The sequence below is a fragment of the Haemorhous mexicanus genome, chromosome 7 (assembly GCF_027477595.1).
Source record: "Haemorhous mexicanus isolate bHaeMex1 chromosome 7, bHaeMex1.pri, whole genome shotgun sequence".
In the NCBI taxonomy this organism is placed as follows: Eukaryota; Metazoa; Chordata; class Aves; order Passeriformes; family Fringillidae; genus Haemorhous; species Haemorhous mexicanus.
In genome coordinates, this window is record NC_082347.1 from 35,571,175 (window position 1) to 35,589,314 (window position 18,140).

Genomic DNA, 18,140 nt, shown 5'->3' on the forward strand with positions numbered 1-18,140 from the left:
AATTCAGCCTTGTGTTCTCAGTGCACTGAAGGCAGAGCCAAGCCCTGAAGCTCTCAGAGCTGAGTCACTTCAGATGGCACAGTGATGCACCATATTCATCCTGAACTGTGCAAACCAGGAGATACTGCTTGCATATGAAATTATTGGCAACAAAGTGTGTTAACTCTCATGTGCTCACTGGAATGCTCTGTGCTAGCCTTTGAAAATATAAAATGTAAGAAAAATATGATAATATGAAAAAATCCATAACCTCCTGTCAGACATTGCAATTGCTTGAGTGTTCAGCAGGAGTTAAAGATGGCTAAAAAGTACAAGGTAAAAGCCATAGCAATGAGTAGCAGATGAGCTGCATTTGAGACTAATAGATTCTTCATGAAAATGCTGTGACATTTATTTTCTATATTAAAAATTCAAATGCAAGTGTTTAGTATGTCTCATACATATCATCTCTTTCTGTAATTCTGGGACTGGCACAGTTTTGCCTTTAGTCATTTGGGTATTGCTTTTCCATCCACTTTGATCACATTGTGCTTCTGGAATATTCCCACCAGTTATCCTAAGAACTGTGATAACTGCATCTTGTTACATCTGTCCTAGAAACTAAAACATCATGAAGAAGAGTCTCAAATAAAACTGCAGATGAGGAAACCATAACCCTCACCCCCCAAATGTTTATTAGCACCTTTAATATAAATATCTTTATTAATGAGAATCTAACCAACCATCTCAAAAAATATGCCATAAATATATGTATAAACAACATGCAGTATCCTTTCTTTCCTACACAAAGGAAAGCATTTATCATTCTGGTAACACAAGGGACAGAAAACAATGCCAATTCACAAGCAAAACCTTTCATGATTTAATATTGTTGTTTTGTCCCCTTAGATCCTAGAATGATAAATATTGTTCCTCCTTTTGTCAGCATCAGAAGCACTTTCATATGTGGAACAGAGGCTCATTCATTATAATCATACTGGTTTCTTTCCAGGTTGCTTTTTCCAATCTGGTTCAGAATACATCATGCCAGTGATGCTGTGCCAGATTTCCTGTTGCTATTCCAAAGCTCCACGGGTACCTGCAATGGTACCAGTTTGATTTCTGTTTATGACTGGGGTTTTTATCATTCCTGTTCCCAAGGTTTTAGAGTCCTCACCGTGTCTGGGATTCATTGCACTGAGAGGTGTACAAACATGTACCTAATCTAGCCTGGACATGCAAGTCAAGTGTCCATGGAGTGTAATCCTCTGGGAAGCCACAGGAGAAGCCTGTTTGGTCTCTTATGGTTTTCCACAAAGGAGGAGGGAGCCTGTGGACAGCCCTGTGGAGGGGATGGCCTTGCCCTCTAACACTTTCAAGTATTTTTTCTGTGCTATTTGCTCCTCAGAAGAAGCTGTGAGGGGTCATTGCCTGAGATGTTTGTGCAGAACACAGGAGTCATTCCAGGTGAAATGTCTGTAGCTCCATCCTCATCCCAGCCAGCCAACAACAACCCTTTCTGGTTTTGTCTATATTGCAGTATTTCAATAACTCAAAACATACCTTGATTTCAAAATGTCTTTTTGCAAATCCTGTCAGTACTCTAAACAGACTTTTTCAGACAGAAATACACAAAGATTGAGCACATTATATTTTAAGGAGAGCTGTTGGCTATGGGGTGATGCCACCCCAAGTCTCATTCAGTGGAGGCTTTAGGAAACACTAAACCTAGGCAAACTATCTAATCACTATATTAGCATATCTTAGTTAATTTGTGTGTAGCACTTTGGAGATAACAAGCTCGATATTTTAATACAGTTTCCCTTCCCTGGACACATATCTTGCCTTCATTTTTAAACCACTATGAAAAGGTCAGTAAACATTGATTTTGTAAATGAAAGCTCTAAAATAGGACTTGAAAGAGCTAAAGCTTGGGAGGAGAAAAAAAAAAGTGTGAAAATTCAACTTGTTTAAGTCAGACCATGAATTTTGGGGCTCAGATTTCTCCTACCAATCTTTAGATCTCTAAACAGTCTCAGAAATTACATACCTCACTCTGGAGGCTGTTCTTGCAAGAGGCTCCTGGCCCTATTTCCCTCCCCTTGAAACCCATCCCAGTGGATCTGGAGAGGATTTGAACCCCACTGCCTCAGTGTCTGTGGATATTTAGCAGCTCCATGCACAGCTTACACTGGCACAAAGGATAGCTGTATCCTTGAGGCCACCCCAGTGAGGAAAACACTTTTTTTTTCCCTTTTGCAGTGTGAGTAGAGAAAGCACCGTTAGACACATCAAAGATGAAAAGTTGCATGAGAAATGTGCACTAGTTAGCACAAAGTTTTTAAATCTTGAATGTAAATATTCTTCTTAAAACACAAGTGGGACTCAAATAATGAAATAAGCCTGGCTGCATTTAGATTGTTCACAATCTGCTTCATGGGTCTTAAAGAAATAATTAGGTCAAAGTTCAAATGTGAACATCTATTTTTATCTCTCTTTGCAAATAATGGGTGTGTGTATCTTAGAAAAGAATTGCCCACTAAAATGAGAAATCATGAGAAAGAAAAGTAATATAAATGATTTTGAGGATATTTGCAACTTTTTAAACTACCATACCACCTTCTTACAGCAGTACAATGCAAAGAGATGAAAGAAAGTAGAAAGGAATTAGAGTAGTCTTAGTTGCTAGCATCAGATTCACAAAGAAAATCCCTAATTATTGGAAGTCTATATACTGAATACTTTGTAAAGGCAGTTAAATGGTGCTGAAGCTCAACAGAAAAAAAAAAAACAAAAGCAGCAAGAATAAGAATGGAAAATGAAGGGCTATTTGGAAGGAAGGCATTGGAAAGTAATGTGGGGAAAAGCCAGAAATCCTGTATATGCCTCTTGTTGTATTGTCCAGACAGATAGAACAAAACAAAAATCAACTCAAAGGGTCACACATCCAGACACAAACCTTACAGAGATTTATATGAATCCCTCTTGAGTCTGGCTCTTCCCTTTTTGGGGGATAATACCTTATAATTCTGAACTTCACACATTTTCAAGTCCCATTCCCACCACAGTTTTTCTTGTCCTCTCCCCTTTAAAGACAGATTTCATAAAATGTGGAGTCTCACCTCTTAGAAAAAAGGCAGTTTGCCACTGATTACCTGCTATTTTCATTCTTTGCACCCAAAATTGCAGCAGGCTTTTAATGAACTAATCCTAAGCATGAACCATGATTTTCACTGTCACCTTTTTTCCTATTCTTTATGAAAATCAATGTTTTCTTATGGCTTCTTCAGAGTCTCAAGTGTACGGTGTCTAATGGAATTGCTTTATAGTTTTATATTACATCTTTATAACTTTGGATAATTATTTATAGTGGCAAATCATACTGCAGCAGACTGTAGGAAACAGAATGCTGTATTGCACAGCAAAGAGAGAGCAGATCCATGGTTTATTATGTTATTATGTTATAGAAGGCACTTCAGGGGCTACAGAAGAAAGTTTCTCAAATTGTGGCAGCTCTCAGAAGCTGGGAAATACAAAACAGATTTCATTCAAAACACTCTTGGATCATTATCACTGTATATATAGCCATTAAAATCTAATTGAAATATAGAAAATCAGGAAATAAGGGAACCAAAACTAAGTTTTTCACGTGTGATCAAAAAGCATATGGGAAAAAACAGAGGGGAAAAAAGGTCAGCAGTTAAATAGCAAATAGAAGCCTCAATGCAATTTCTGCTTTTAAAAAACAGATGGGAGATTTAGCACAATTGCAGCAAGGGAGTTCTAATGTCCTGCTGAAGGTTTGTTTCTCCTTCATCACATAGTAAAAGCTTTTTTGAAAATGCTTAAATGAAAACTAGCTCCTAATCACATCCTGGAAACACAAAGACAGCATGGTGCTCTGTACAGCACAGCTATTTCTGATGAAAATTTTGGGAACAATGCACAGAATTGCTCTGAATTTTGCCTGTTGTCTAAAAGAACCATCCTGACATTGGAAAACTCCAAGCTCTATGTAAGAGGTACATAGAGCTTGGAGTTTTCCACTGTCAGGATGGTTCTTTTAGAAGAACCATCTTCTAGTCCATGGTTCCATTTCATCAATTTGTTGCTCACATGAATATTGATGAGAATGGGCTGCTGCAGTAACTCTTTGGTGTATTTTCATTGAGTGCATCTTCAGGGAGCTGACACTGTTGAGAAGTGGACTTTGTGAGATTTTCTTGACTGTATCTTTCACTTGGTTTCTGCCTTTTTATTTCCACATCCATTTAGTAGCGAGCCCTGTTCAATAGGCCATGAGTTAGAGATCTTGTTTTGTTGTGTTAAAAACAGGTGTGCAAATCAGGCTGAGATTTATGCCAAATGAGATCCCAAGAGGAATATTTCATAGCTTCTGCACTTCTGAAGGATGTTGATCCTAACAGGAGAATTGTGGAATCTGAATTTGGCGTGCCAGCAGAATCTTTCTCATTTTTTTCCACAGGCATTTAGAGAAGTGTTTTAAATGGCAAAAAGTTATAGTTTGATAATCTTTTTTTACAAGAATTGTTGGGGTGTTGGTGTTGTGGGTTCATTTTTTTCAAAAATTTTATTGATGTAATGGGCGAATGAGACAATGAGTGCTACTTGTTGGATTAGGGATACACACAGAGGTAGGTGGCAAGCTGTGACTGTGGACTATCAGTTTTCCAGTGCTTCCTCTCCAAACTAGGACACATAATACAATAATTTACAGTGATATGCAGCCATTGTATTACTATCTCTCAGTTTCAGGCATTTGCTGTATCTGAATGTGTCACACAAGCAGAAACAGTGCTCTTCTACTATCATTTTACTGATATTTATCTATATTGACTGCTCAGGACCAAGTAAGTGTATGTAATGAAGTGTTTAAAATGGAAACCTATTTCCATACAATTTGACAGGTCTAAGTGTGTAATTTTGCCTGTTACAGTCAGAACATGGTGTTTTCAATGTAAAATAGAAGATTCAGTAAAGAATAAATGAGTAGCTGTTTAGCTTACTTGTCTGTACTGGAATCCCATCCAGAATTATTCTCTTTCAGTGCAGACCATAATTGTGGTAGGGCTATTTGTACAAAATGTTTGGGGATTAAAATCTTTATTTTATGGTGTGAGCTTTTCAGTCTTTTACCAAAAATCAATATTCTTTGTATGCTGATGTTAGGTTTGCTAATGGAGCCACCCTAATACTGACAGCAGGGCATTTGTGACTTTATCTTTCTTTTTTTCTTTTTCTTTTCTTTTTCATTGTTCTCAAACATTAAAATTACTGAAACTACAAATAACCTTGTTAGAGATCCTGAGGACCCTGAAGTTGTCACTTTGGTGATATTCAAAATATGGTTCAAAATTCTCAGCACATTTCTGTCCCGTTGACTTAATTCTGTGTTTCCCTCCCAAGATCATTTGTTTTTTCAGAGTGACTCCTGGCTATGTAGCTGGGGATGTTCTAAATGTCTAATTGGACATCAGCAGAATACTGAAAAACTGGCCTTGCTATTTGGGCAGAAACAAATTTGTATAAAAGCAGTGGTTAGAGTGATGCTGTGTTGCACCAGCATGTTGGAAATGGAAAACAAGCCCAGTACTTCATAAACCTTCAAAAGCAAAACTTTAAAATGAGAATTCTCTATGGAAAAGCACTGCAGATATCATACCTACTGCTGATTGAGCTGTAATCCTATTGAATTTATGGTGAACTACAATAATTTCTTTGCATGAACATATTCAGTACTTTTTGATTTAAATAAAATTTTTTGACAAGGGAAAAAAATCCTGGCACCTGCAACATAAAAGGTTCAAGAGAGAGAAGAAGGATCTTAGAGGATTATTGTTCTAATATTCTTCCTTAAAAGTAAATGGTAATGTAAGTAGTATTGTTTTATCTCCAGCGTGGGCAGAATTGGCCCCTTTTGGGCCCTTAAACCTATTGTCTTTAAGGTGGTGTGTTTTGTCTTGAGGAGGAGAGTAGTAAAGCCACAAATCTGACAGTGTGTGTTATCACCAGATGGAACATTAGGGAGGTATTCATAAAAACTGAATTTCACCTGGCGAGGTTTATCACCCCAGATTTCCTCTACAGACAGAAAGAGATCTGCTTTAAATCACCCCCTGCCAGAAAGGCCCCTCTGGAGGGAAAAAAAACCCAGTGACTACTGCTGCCTTTTCTCCTTCTGAGTGTTCTCCTGATTGCTCAGTTGTGTTCCAGCCTGCTCTGTTTCCCAGATGCTCACACACAGATTTTCACACACTCAGAGAAATATTCTGATTACTGAATTGCATGAAATATAATTCAGCCCTGTAATAATGGCCAATCACAGTCTGTTTGTATGGATGATAAATCTCTGTCCCACAGGTGTTCATTCCTCTCATGATGTATAGTGAGACTTTACCTTTCATCACAGTGGTTAAAGCATCCAATTGCATGAATGGGTTTGGGTAAAGAGCTTTCAAAATGTTGTAACTCAAGCTCACAATTTTTTACAGCTTTCATATCTTCATTTTGCTCTGATTTGCATCCATGATCCAAGTAAAAAGAGTTTGCTGAAGATAGAGACAAAGAGTAAAATGAGGCTGTACAGGCAACCTTGAGTGTACCAGATTTGAGGAGACTTTTGCAATCCAGACTTGTCTAATTACTATAGAGGGTTTCATAAACTAACCCCACCTGACCCATAACTGTGATACTGACTTCTAAAAAAAACAATTATGATTTTGTTTGTATTAAACCAGGTATTCCTAAAACTAAGTGAAAATAGAGCTTCTTCAATATTCTGAGTAGACTTTTTCTCTTCTGCAGAAATAGGTTTACAAGACCAAATTAGATTCTGGCATGATTAATGCATCTCACCAAATTCTTGCAGAGTAGCAAATTAGTTTATAGTGATTTTCTTGAAAACAAATTAAACGGCTGCACAACATCACAAGAATAGAGATGTTTTTCATAGCATGTGGATAAATGATTCAATGGAAGTGAGATGTAATCAAACTGAAAATGTAATCCAAATGTTTCAAATATTACTGTCCATTGTAGAAAAATGTGTAATTACTTGCATTTTAATGCATGATGTGTAATATACAGTGGCAGAGCAGCAAGGAATTAATCTGCATGAGATTTGCACATATTCTAAGTAGATTATTCCTTTTTTGGTGTGTTTATTATCATTCTGGTAAAAACAATGTGACAAGAAGATTTGACCTCAGGTTGCACCAGGGGAGGTTTAGATTGGCTATTAGGAAGAACTTCTTCACCAAAAGGGTTGTCAGGCTCTGGAACAGGCTGCCCAGAGAAGTGGTGAACTCACCTTTGCTGGAGGTGTTTAAAAGACGTGTGAATGTGGCACTCAGGGACATGTTTTATTGGTGGACTTTGCAGTGTTAATGGTTGGAACCCCATAATCATAAGGGTCTTTTCCAACCTAAACAATTTAATGGTCCCATGTTTCTTGTGTTCCAGGAGGGCTTGAATTGAGAAAAGAGGGTGGGAGAAAAAAGCTCCAGTGAATCAATGTTAGATTGCCCCATTCCATTACTGTAGAATCTCCAGCTCCCCACTGGGTCCACTTCACCAGGACACCTTTTGAAGCATCGCAGAGTGCATTGTCACCTTCCCTTTGTCCATATCCAGAGAGGCCAAAAAACCCATGCTGGCTCTCAGTCACTGGCAGGCTGGATTGTTGAAAGGCACCAGATGTTGTACAGACCTGGATTTCAGAGCAAACTATGGATATCTCACCCTGAAAGGGAAGGAGAACTGCCTGACTGCATTAAAAAAAAAAAAAAAAAAAAAAAAAGAGAGAGAAAAAAATCCCTACTGGCCCTGTGGAATACAAATATTTCACACAAATATGTAGGGCCATTTCCTTTTCACAGTGAGAAAATTTGGGAAAGGATGAACATTTCTTCTAAGAGCCTTTATTGTATAGTCTGCATTTCCCACAAACTGACAGCAGGTAATTTATAAGTCTATTCTGGGAATAAGAATTTCTTAGTCCCTTATAGATAGCCCTTATTACTAAATGGCAAAGGTGTAATAAAAAGGAGCATGACATCTTCTCTCTACTAGTGTGTGGCTATTTAATTCCACACTATCATTATTTAGTTTATTATTGTTATGGTTTAAGCTCTGTCACATATTTTCCTTATTTAATTAAGTTATATGCAAAAGAAAAGGAAAACATACCTCCTGACCTCTTGGCTGTCTTCCCATCTTGCAAAAATTATCACTGGAAAAAAAAATGATGAGGTTACTTGCCCAAAGTAATTTCCTTGTTAGTTTAGTTTGTTTAATATATCTTTCCAAAAGTAAGAACGGTGTCAACTTAAAATACACATTCATGCACCAAACAGGAAGAGAAGCCCATAAAAAGACTGTGAATTTGAGGTGCTGTCAGCTTGTCCTTTTAAAAATAATCTAATTCAAATAAAAAAAGCATTCAATATGACAGGCTCTGAAGACACTTATTGTTCTTGGCAGATGCTTATGATTATTTTTCTCTGTGACTAAGTCTGCGATCTCTGGATACTGTCTAGGCACACCTGCCAGATCAGGAAACTCAGATACACATGAAGGATTTGACTATTTTCTGACTTTGAAATGAACTTAGATCTGTTGTCTTCTTCTTGCCATATACAGTCTTGAACTTCAGATGACTCTTAATTTTTCTCCTGGAAAGTACTCGTGTATCAGGTTTGTACTTTCTTAGGAGAGGGCTCTGTGCATCACGTTTTTAAATGCTAAATTTGTTCTGGTTCTGTTTTATGTGCCTTTTGGATATCTCCCAGCCTGACTTGATCCATAGCAGAGGAGTATGCAGCACAAGGAACAGGCTGGCCTTTTCAGTCATGAAAATGAAGCCTGAGTTGGGCTGCTTGGAGGCAGTTTGGTTGAGAACACAGGAACAACCAGAAAATTGTGAATATATTGCTAAACAACTAAATTGAATATGACTATTTCTAGCACAGTATCTCATAGAATGTGAGAGAATTTCTTCCATGGGTACTCAGAAATACTGCCTAGTAACAATCTTCTAGAATGTTATACTGCTTCTAGAATGCTATGCTCCCCCACTATTACAGACATCATAATGAACATATTTTTTTTTCTTTGAAGAATAAATGTGTTCATTCCATAAACATGATGGTCAATGTCATCTGTTCCTTCAAATTAAGAAGTAGGTAATACAAAACTTCATTATTAACTGGGGGGATTGTATATGATTTGTGTGTGTGCATATATATAAAATTGTTACATAATGGCATATTTATATTACATTATTACATAATTTTGATGTGTGTGTGTGTATATATATATACACACACATATGCATATACCATTAATTCACATATGATATACATTGTGTACTTTTCAAAAAGTATTTTTATAGACTTGAGATATTGATAAATGGCAGAATTCCTTAAAATTCCCTACATTATAACTGACAGTTTTATTGATGAACATGAAATTGCCTCCATTGCTTCACTGTGTGCTATGGTGACTTTCATGAGGCACCACAGTCTGTGATTATCATCATTTAGTGCATCTTCAAACAGCTCTGATCCATTTCTACAGACTTCCATGGGCAGTAAGTCTTCCACAATGGCAATATTTTTAGTAAGAGATCCTTTATGATAAAAGGAGTCTGTCCAGAATGGGGTGAGCATGTACAGTAATGCCACTCTCTAAAGAATTAACAGATGGAAGGAACACAAAGCCTTGTGGGCACTGAAGGGTGAAGCTGTGACTTTAATAATATAGTGTTTACCCAGTCTTTTCTGTTTAAGTCTCTCTGTATGGCAGCTGGCATTTTATTTTCGTTGCTTAAAGTCACCTTAAACAATGACTATAATTTTGGTTGAAATGTCAAACAAATCTAATTGATCTACCTGACTCGTAGTTATTTTATTGTCTTCAGGTTTCTGAATGTTCTGATTCTGCATAACAATGACGTGTAGAAATTTAATCAAATGAAGACATCTATCCAAATGTTATGTCTGAATAATGCATATTCAAATTGAAAGGAAACATTTCCAGTTACCTGCTTAATCTGAGGTCATTCTTTGTTCCTTTACTTTTAACAAAAGAGATAGTAAGAATTCCATGCATTTCTCATTAAATTGAACAATAGAGGAGGAAAAAAAGGTTTTAAATATGCACACCATTATGTAAGACTAATTTTTTCAATGTAGGGTTTTTTCCTACTTTGAGAGATAGTGTAGCCTTACATCAGTTCAAATGTAGTTGTATACAATCAGAGGAAAAATGTTTAAACATCCCAGCATGGGTATTTCCATTTAAATCTGATTACAGTGAAATAAAACTGTAGCTATTAAAGGTTTAGAAGAACTACAAATACAAGCAGTAAAAGAAGACAGTTAGTAAATGAGGTAGTAAAACATTTCAGCAGGGCAAACAGTTTATAGCACTCAGCCTTCCTGTAGCAGACTGTGCTATTCACCACAGACCCGTGCACTGTTCCCTGAACTGCACTTAAACCTGCAATTAACCTTTCACGCCTAATGAAGCTGTTTTGCTGCAAAATTAAAATATATAGTACTGCCTGTTTTTACAGAGGCTGGGAGGAGAGCATCTCAGAATCAATGACTTTTTCAGATGCTCTGGTTTGAATGCAGGATTGAAGGGCTGTTTGTATATAAATCGTGAATGCGCTTTTCAAGGTAATCTCATTTGATTTGCTGTATTTTATCCCTTTACTGATTAATAGTTTTGCACTATTGTTAAAAAAAAAAAAAAAGGAAAAAATTCACACCCCAGTAATTTTATGATTAGAGACTTCCTGAGAATAAACTGTTAACATTTAACTTCCATTAGGAAAGACAATAGTTCTGCTAAAGATAACCAAGTTCATATTGCTTCCTCTGGTGTTTTCCTCATTGTGGATGCAATTATCTCTTACAGAAATATACTTTCCACTTACAATTTGACTGGGCTTACTTCTTAATGACTTGTACATGCAGATCCTTAAAACCAGCTAGAGGTTGTTTGAGCTGCATAGAACTAGGTCAGGTTATTTCTATAACATTTTGTAGGAAAACAAACTAAATTTAAAAATAGGGCTGGTTCTGCAACTAAGATTGAATTTAAAGAAATTAGAGGTGACCCATTGAGTCTCCATGTGGGATCCTTACTGACTCCACTGTTCCTTTCTGCCATATTCTGACTCTGCTCAAGAGTCAGAAGCAACCAGAGACCATGTACTGATTTGGAAAATACCAGGTTGATGTTAGGTAGGATACCTAAAGAGCAGCATTCAGAGAAGCAGGGTAAATGTAATAACTTAGGAGTTGAGGTAACACATCTCGAGCACTGTACAATTTACAGTTCCAACTTCAATGACTGTAAATGTATTCACATTTATTATTTAGATTAAAAACCTGAAACATCAAGGGAATGTTTTGTTTTTGGTGGGTTTTTTTTAATGAATATTTAAGCCACAGCATTTTCTTCTGTTTTATTTTGATGTAAATTCTCCTTGCTCAAAGTGTCTGTGCACAAGCTTGACTTGGTAAATGAAATTCCTTTAGACTGCCAGTCTGAAATAATGAATTGTTCCACCAGTTAATTGTATTGCTTTGATAACAAGGAACTATGCTGGGCGTAGAGAACATAATAAATGAATTTCATCAGATGATTTGTGTGACATTTTGAAAAATGATCTTCTGTAGCGACCTGATTTTAATGGAATTCTATCAACATGCCAGTACATCCCAGTATGCAGTGTTAGACCTAAGGATTCCTTTCTGTTAGTTTTTATATTAAGTGAGGTTAGCTTAATGCATCCAAATATATTTTAAAGTAGCTTATTAAATTAAAAAATCTGTTTACTAATAATACTCCTTCTGTTTAGCACAGTCCCTAAGCCTAGCTTTGGAGATGGGATGACATGTAAGCAATCATCAAAATGTTATTTAGGTTTTATCCCTGAATTTGCTAATGCCTAAGTATACTGCCTAAACTTTAAAGGTGCCTCAAAGATTTCAACAATTTAATTTGTCAGAGTCCAATTTTAAGCATCACTGGCTTGAAATGGCACGAAATATTTGTGTATGTAAGAAAAATCAACTTGATTAATCTTGGCTCTTACATATCCTGAAATGTATCAATGATAATTGTACTTAGCGTTTACAGTAGCGTGCGTTTTTAAAATCTGGATGCACATTTATCAATTCTTGCAACTTTTTTGTGACTTAGGAAAGGTGATACCAGTGTGCAGCAGCATAGATTTTTCAGGATACTGGAAACCTGAACTAAATCTGATCATAAATCTTATGAAAGAAGACTTGTAGCAACACTTGTTCATGAAAAACAATTTTTGCAGTTTCTTAGTAGATAAGAGCTGTAATGAGGGATTGCATGAGAAGTATTGCAAAATTGGAATCTGTGTAATAGATAAATTGAGTTTGATATTGGCTTGAGGTAAGGAATAGTAACTGCTTGTTAAACATGGTGAAAAGTGTTTTCAAAGGCTTCCTTGGACAGTGGTGGTGTTATTGGCTGGAGAATGAAAAGTTTTGGGCCGCATGGAGAACCAGCACCATCCTTATCTACATTGTGGCTATATGTAGATGGAGTTTTTGTGATTTGTTTGCAGTAGAAAGTATAAATGATGTGAATACTCCTAATCCATTTGATTGCAATATCACCTGTGTGAATTTAAAAGCCTAGGACTACCCTTTATTAAGTGTGTTGTTAATCACAGCATTTTAGAAGTTACTAATTTCTAAAAAGGATTCAGTAGCAAGGAAATGGAAGAGTAAATTGTTAAGATATTAACTTCTTATGTCTAGAAGGGAAGCTGGATGAGGAGTGGCTAAGGTCACTTGATCTGCTCAGCCTGGAGGAGACTGAGGGGAGACCTCAGTGCAGTTCCAGCTTCCTCATGAGGGAAAGAACAGGGTCAGACACTGATCTCTGCTCAGTGGTGATCAGGGACAGAACCCGAGGGAACGGCCTGAAGTTGTGTCAGGAGAGCTTTGGGTTGGATATTAGGAGAAAATACTTCATCTAGAGGGTGGTTGGCACTGGAACAGGCCCCAGGGCAGTGGTCACAGCACTGGCAGAGTTCAAGAAGGATGTGAACAATGCACAGGGTGGGATTCTTGGTACTGTCCTGTTCAGGGCCAGAAGCAGGACTTGATGATCCTTGGGGGTCCTTTCCAACTCAGAATATTCTGTGTTTCTATGATTCCTAAGCATGCTGGTCTATGCCCTTGGCAATACCCTGTTAAAATTGCAACAGGTCATGAAATATCACCAAATTAACCAGAATCCAAACCAGAAGAGTTTTGTGAGTTGAAAACATTTAGAATTTACCCAGGCCATCATGGTTCACTACTTGTTTACAGGTCTGTGCTTTCTAGAAATATATTTTCATATCTTTTTTGTGGTAAATATTAACTTCTGGATATTCCCAAATTAAAGAGGCATATATATATATATATTGCAAAGGCAATATTCAGGGATACAGTGTTATCCTAGATGCAGTTTCTGTTTCTCTCTTATTTTCTGATTTGATGATTTTCTCAATTTCTAAATGCAATGCACATACCTTTAATATGAGAAAATTCATGTTGGAAAGCTTCTGGTCTACATAACCAGGAAAATGGTCATAAAGAGAGGTCATGCTAAGATCACACAGCAAATCAATAAGAGGCACAAATGGTATTCAGTTCTCCTTATTTCCAGTCTGGTGTTTTAACTGCATTTTTTTTCCTTCCACTGTCTCTTTGCTGTTACCAAGTAGCATTTAAGAAAGTGAGAACTTGTTATCTGCCTTTGAAATGAAACTGATCACTTCAGGGAAAGTACATAAACTTGCCTTGAAAGAAACCATCACGCTGCTCTGGAATTCTTCTCAGGAAAGCTGAGCATTAAATTTTGTTTTTCTTTTATTTATCTTACAGGTCTTGCAATTGCAAGTGCTCTGATAGACATTTCACAACAGAAGCCTGCGGACTGTAAAGATAAGAGTTCAGGAGTCAGAAATCGAAAGCATCACCTTTCAACACGTCAAGGAACTTGTGTCTGAGAGTCAAAAACTACAATTGTATATTCTGTAATGTTTTCTTTTTAAATGGCTTCCATTGAAAGCTATACTACAGCCTCAGTTTTTATGGAGGCAAATCTATGGATGAACACATGAGGTACTGTGCTCTGTTATAGTCACACAGCCTGCCATCCCCCAAAGCAGAACTAACTTCTGGTAGGTATGAGCATGCCTGATGAGCTTTAGTAAAGAGTGGAACCTGGTATCAACAAAATACAAAATAAAATACTGAGTAGTCTTAATCCTGAACATATCAGAGCAGGGAAAATCCTTGGACAGGACTAGGAGAAACTTCACATTTTTTTTGTAATGAAGAAACAAATTGTATAATTGAAAACTGAGCAAATTCCAAGAAGCTAAAGGAAATCTTTTTACAGCTTAATGTAACAATGGGATTGTACAGTTCTTTCCTTGTAATTGGCATTAAGATTTCTTTCCAGCAAGCAGGAACTAAAGAGAATCATTTGGATTTAAGTGTTTTTTTATCATTGCCCAGAAGAGGTAGGCAGCTTTTGAATTTAGTAAAGGTGTATCCCAAGTACACCACATGTAATATTTGAAAGATAATTCTATTAAATACCATGACTGAAACATTTAATGATTATTTTTCTTTACATTGAAAAAAACCCTCATAAACATAATTTGGGCTGCAGAAGAGTGATGGGTGGGCTTTCTTTTCTGTACCTCAGAGTTTGTCCTGAATTAGGGATGTTTTACAAAGAGGGTCCTCCATGCCAGCTAAATGATCAGCAAAATTAATTGAGCATGGAAAAGCTGCTTTACAATATTTTTTCCCAAGAGAGTCTCCCAAGACTACAAATCTAAGGAGAGTTGAAAATGCTGTTATTCAACCTGCTGTCATTTCAGTATTGAAATTTGCTAGTACCTATATATTGTCCTGACCTGTAAGCAGAAGAGATTAATCCCAGTCAGCACTTTGGCTCTTGTTTTTGTTTTTATAATAAAGTGTGGATATTTTTTTTCCTCACAATTGCAGAATTTCATCTCATTGTCACTTTAGCACCTGTTCAGGAATTACCCTATATAAATAAATAAATGTTTAAAAATCCATCTTGCTTCCAACTTTAGCTGTCAAATCCCACAACAGTATGGAACCTCACACAATCAGTACTCAACAACAGAAAGCAGATGAAAGAATTTCCTTTGTGAAGGACTTTAGTCTTTGGGGGCTCAGTAACCACCACAGATAACCTGGCAACCAGCTTTAATGGCCCTCGGTCTTTTTATTTACTCAAAATTCATAAACATAGAAAAGAGTAAGAGAATGCTGAGGGGCAGGTAGCAGATGTGTCATATTCTCATTTATGCATTGCACACTGACAGAGTGTAATATGAAACCAGTAGTTTTGTACAAGCTTGTTGAAAGTATAGTTTCTCAACTCCAAATTTGCCACCATCCTAGTATGGGAGAGTGATACAGAGGTATAAATGTCTCATGTAATGATAGACTTTTGGTAAATATGAAAGATATAAAAAAAGATAATTGATGTTTACTACTATATCTGTATTTTTTATGTTCTTTTTATTTCAGAAAGATGATGACATTTTACTGTTTATAGTTGACTACATAGTTACTTGCATGCCATGGTGGTGCAGTAGCAGTAATAAAGCCCTGTTGTGAGTTGTGTTTATTTCCTAAAGCCATTCATACATAGAAGTACTCAGCTTAATTTGGATGAGGACTAAATGTAAAAAATAATTATTAAAAAGGAACAATTGTACAGTATGTAGTTATATCTTATACAGGAGTATTAGGTTGCATCTAACCATGATTGCTCTATTGTTTTGATAAATTATGCATTTATGAATTATGGTATAATTATTTCTTATACTGGCATGATTGTTTCAGTATTTTCATATCTTAAAATAAGATTATTATCTTAAAATAATACCATCTCGTGACTTTTATTGCCTATTCTGACCTCATATAACCTAAAACTTTAAAAATTCATTTTTAAAGGTTCTGTTGGGAACTTTGAACCAGTGCTACTTAGCCTAGTGAAAAAATTGTCCTTTGAAAACAGCCCTTTCTGCCAGTTTTAAAGTTAATCTGTTCAAGTGAATATAAACTGATGGGACTGGTTTACATGATGCACACACTTAGGAAAAAGAAAGAGCCACTTGTCTGGAATATATTCCAAACTCTGTATTATCCTCAATCTAAGAATTTCACATAAGAAATATACAGTGTGTTTTGAGAATGCACTGTTAACCCCATCCACAGAAAGACCATCCAGTCCTGTAGGAGAGTTTTGACTGTGCTCATTCATACAGGATTACATTCCTCTGTATCTCAAGCAGAGTTTGAAAAATACTTGAAAATCAGGTGTGAGTTTTAAAGGGATTAAAATATTTTACTGCACACTGAAGATAGGCAAATAGTGATCAGCCATTTCACTGTGTTTTCAGGTAAAAATGTCATTTTACTGTACAAGAAAAGCATGTTTGTCATGGGATCATTCAGCATTTCCCTTCACTCTGAGAATTTTTTTTCTGAAGTATCTTTCTACTCCCAGGATCCCTGATTGCATGCAAATTAGTAAATTCATATAATAATGAAGTAAATAAAAAGTACTTATATAATGGCCACACTTAAAAACAAGAAGTTTGCAAACACATACCAAAGCTTTCTTTTTGGAAGGTATAAATAGCATAAATGTCTGATAACTACATTTTGCTAGTTGTTGACAAGTGCAAACTTTTTGGTAAGGACCACTGTACATCAGATGAGATGTTCTCTGGACAGTCCCATTTTGATTGTGTCAAGAAAAGGCCATATTTTTTTTAAACCCTGTTGTCCAATTTAACTTTGGAACCCGTTCTTAGAGTCAGAAAATGTTGAATGGCCTGTTTTACTCTTAATGTGATTTCTATTGGATGAAAAATAAATGAGTAAGTGCTGTTCTGGTAAGTAAGGCCCAGTGAAGTTCTGATTGTCAGGATTCAACCTCCCCCTCCTCAGTCTGTGGGTTCTGCTGAGGGAAATCCAGCAGCTACAAATTACTGTTCCAGATATGAGATAGCCTGTCCATGGTAACATGGGTTCAGTACTTCAGTTCCTCTTTGTATTTCTATATTTATATAAAATCCTGAAACTACTTCAATTGAATTTGCACTCTTCAGAATGTTTGCTTCTGTTCATTGCATTCCTATGAAATGTAATGAAATGTTTGTTCACCTGTACAAAAAAAAAAAAAGGTTCTCAGTATGTTGCCACTTTTAATATTATTTAATAAAAAAGGTCAAATTTTTGACATGTTAAGGCATGAATATACCATTAAGGAACAGTCAAATTCATCTGATTTGAGAATTTTCATAGCTGACTGCTCTTTTATACATAAAGTTTCCTCTCATCTTCCCAAATTAAAAACATTTTGACAATTTTAGATTGGGGCATGGAATTTGTTATGTGTAAAATCTGCAGCAATAATTATTTTCTAAATAATTTAATGTAGAGGCTGGAATCCTGATGGTAAGAATTTTAGTTTGGGATCACTTTAACAGATGTTCAATCTTCATGCATAATAACTTTCCTGGTATTCATTTAAATTATAAAATCATTATGTATCTAATTTCATTACCAATTTTTTAAAAAGCATCTGAAAGGTTTCTTGACAATAAAGAAAAATTCTCTGTTAAAGGTGATTTACAATTCCTCTTTTTTATAAGCAAAATTGTCCTGTTCAGAATATTCAACATTATTGGGGAAAATGAAATAAATTAACTGTATTTTTTCCACTGTCTAAGATGCAGAATTACCTGAAAAGCTGTAGTTTGCTGATACTTATTTCAGATCTAGAATAAAGTGTGGAATACCCAAGGCTACTTTAGGTGCTTATAAAAAATAATAACAAGCCCAGAGATGTCTGCAGGTGGCCAGAACTTCCCATGCTGTCTGCAGTTGTACTTCCTCATTAAATACTGACAAGAGAGCACAAAGATGGCAAAAAAAGTCCTTGCATAATCTGGGCTTGTACAACTCAGGGCCATGCATATGTTGTTTCAGCTTTTCCTTATTTAATGCAATTTTTCTTTCATAAGGATTGTT

The 18,140-nt window shown here is 36.2% G+C and overlaps 1 protein-coding gene across 1 annotated transcript in view; it reads left to right on the top strand.

Moving 5' to 3' along the window:
• The window catches only part of ATRNL1 (attractin like 1), a 432,570-nt gene extending 414,732 nt beyond the window's left edge, over positions 1 to 17,838 (top strand). The window contains exon 29 of the mRNA XM_059852017.1: positions 13,929 to 17,838. Within this exon, the coding sequence (XP_059708000.1) occupies positions 13,929 to 14,053 (125 nt within the window). The 3' untranslated portion in view covers positions 14,054 to 17,838. The remainder of the gene's footprint in view (positions 1 to 13,928) is intronic.
• Positions 17,839 to 18,140: the final 302 nt, after the last annotated feature.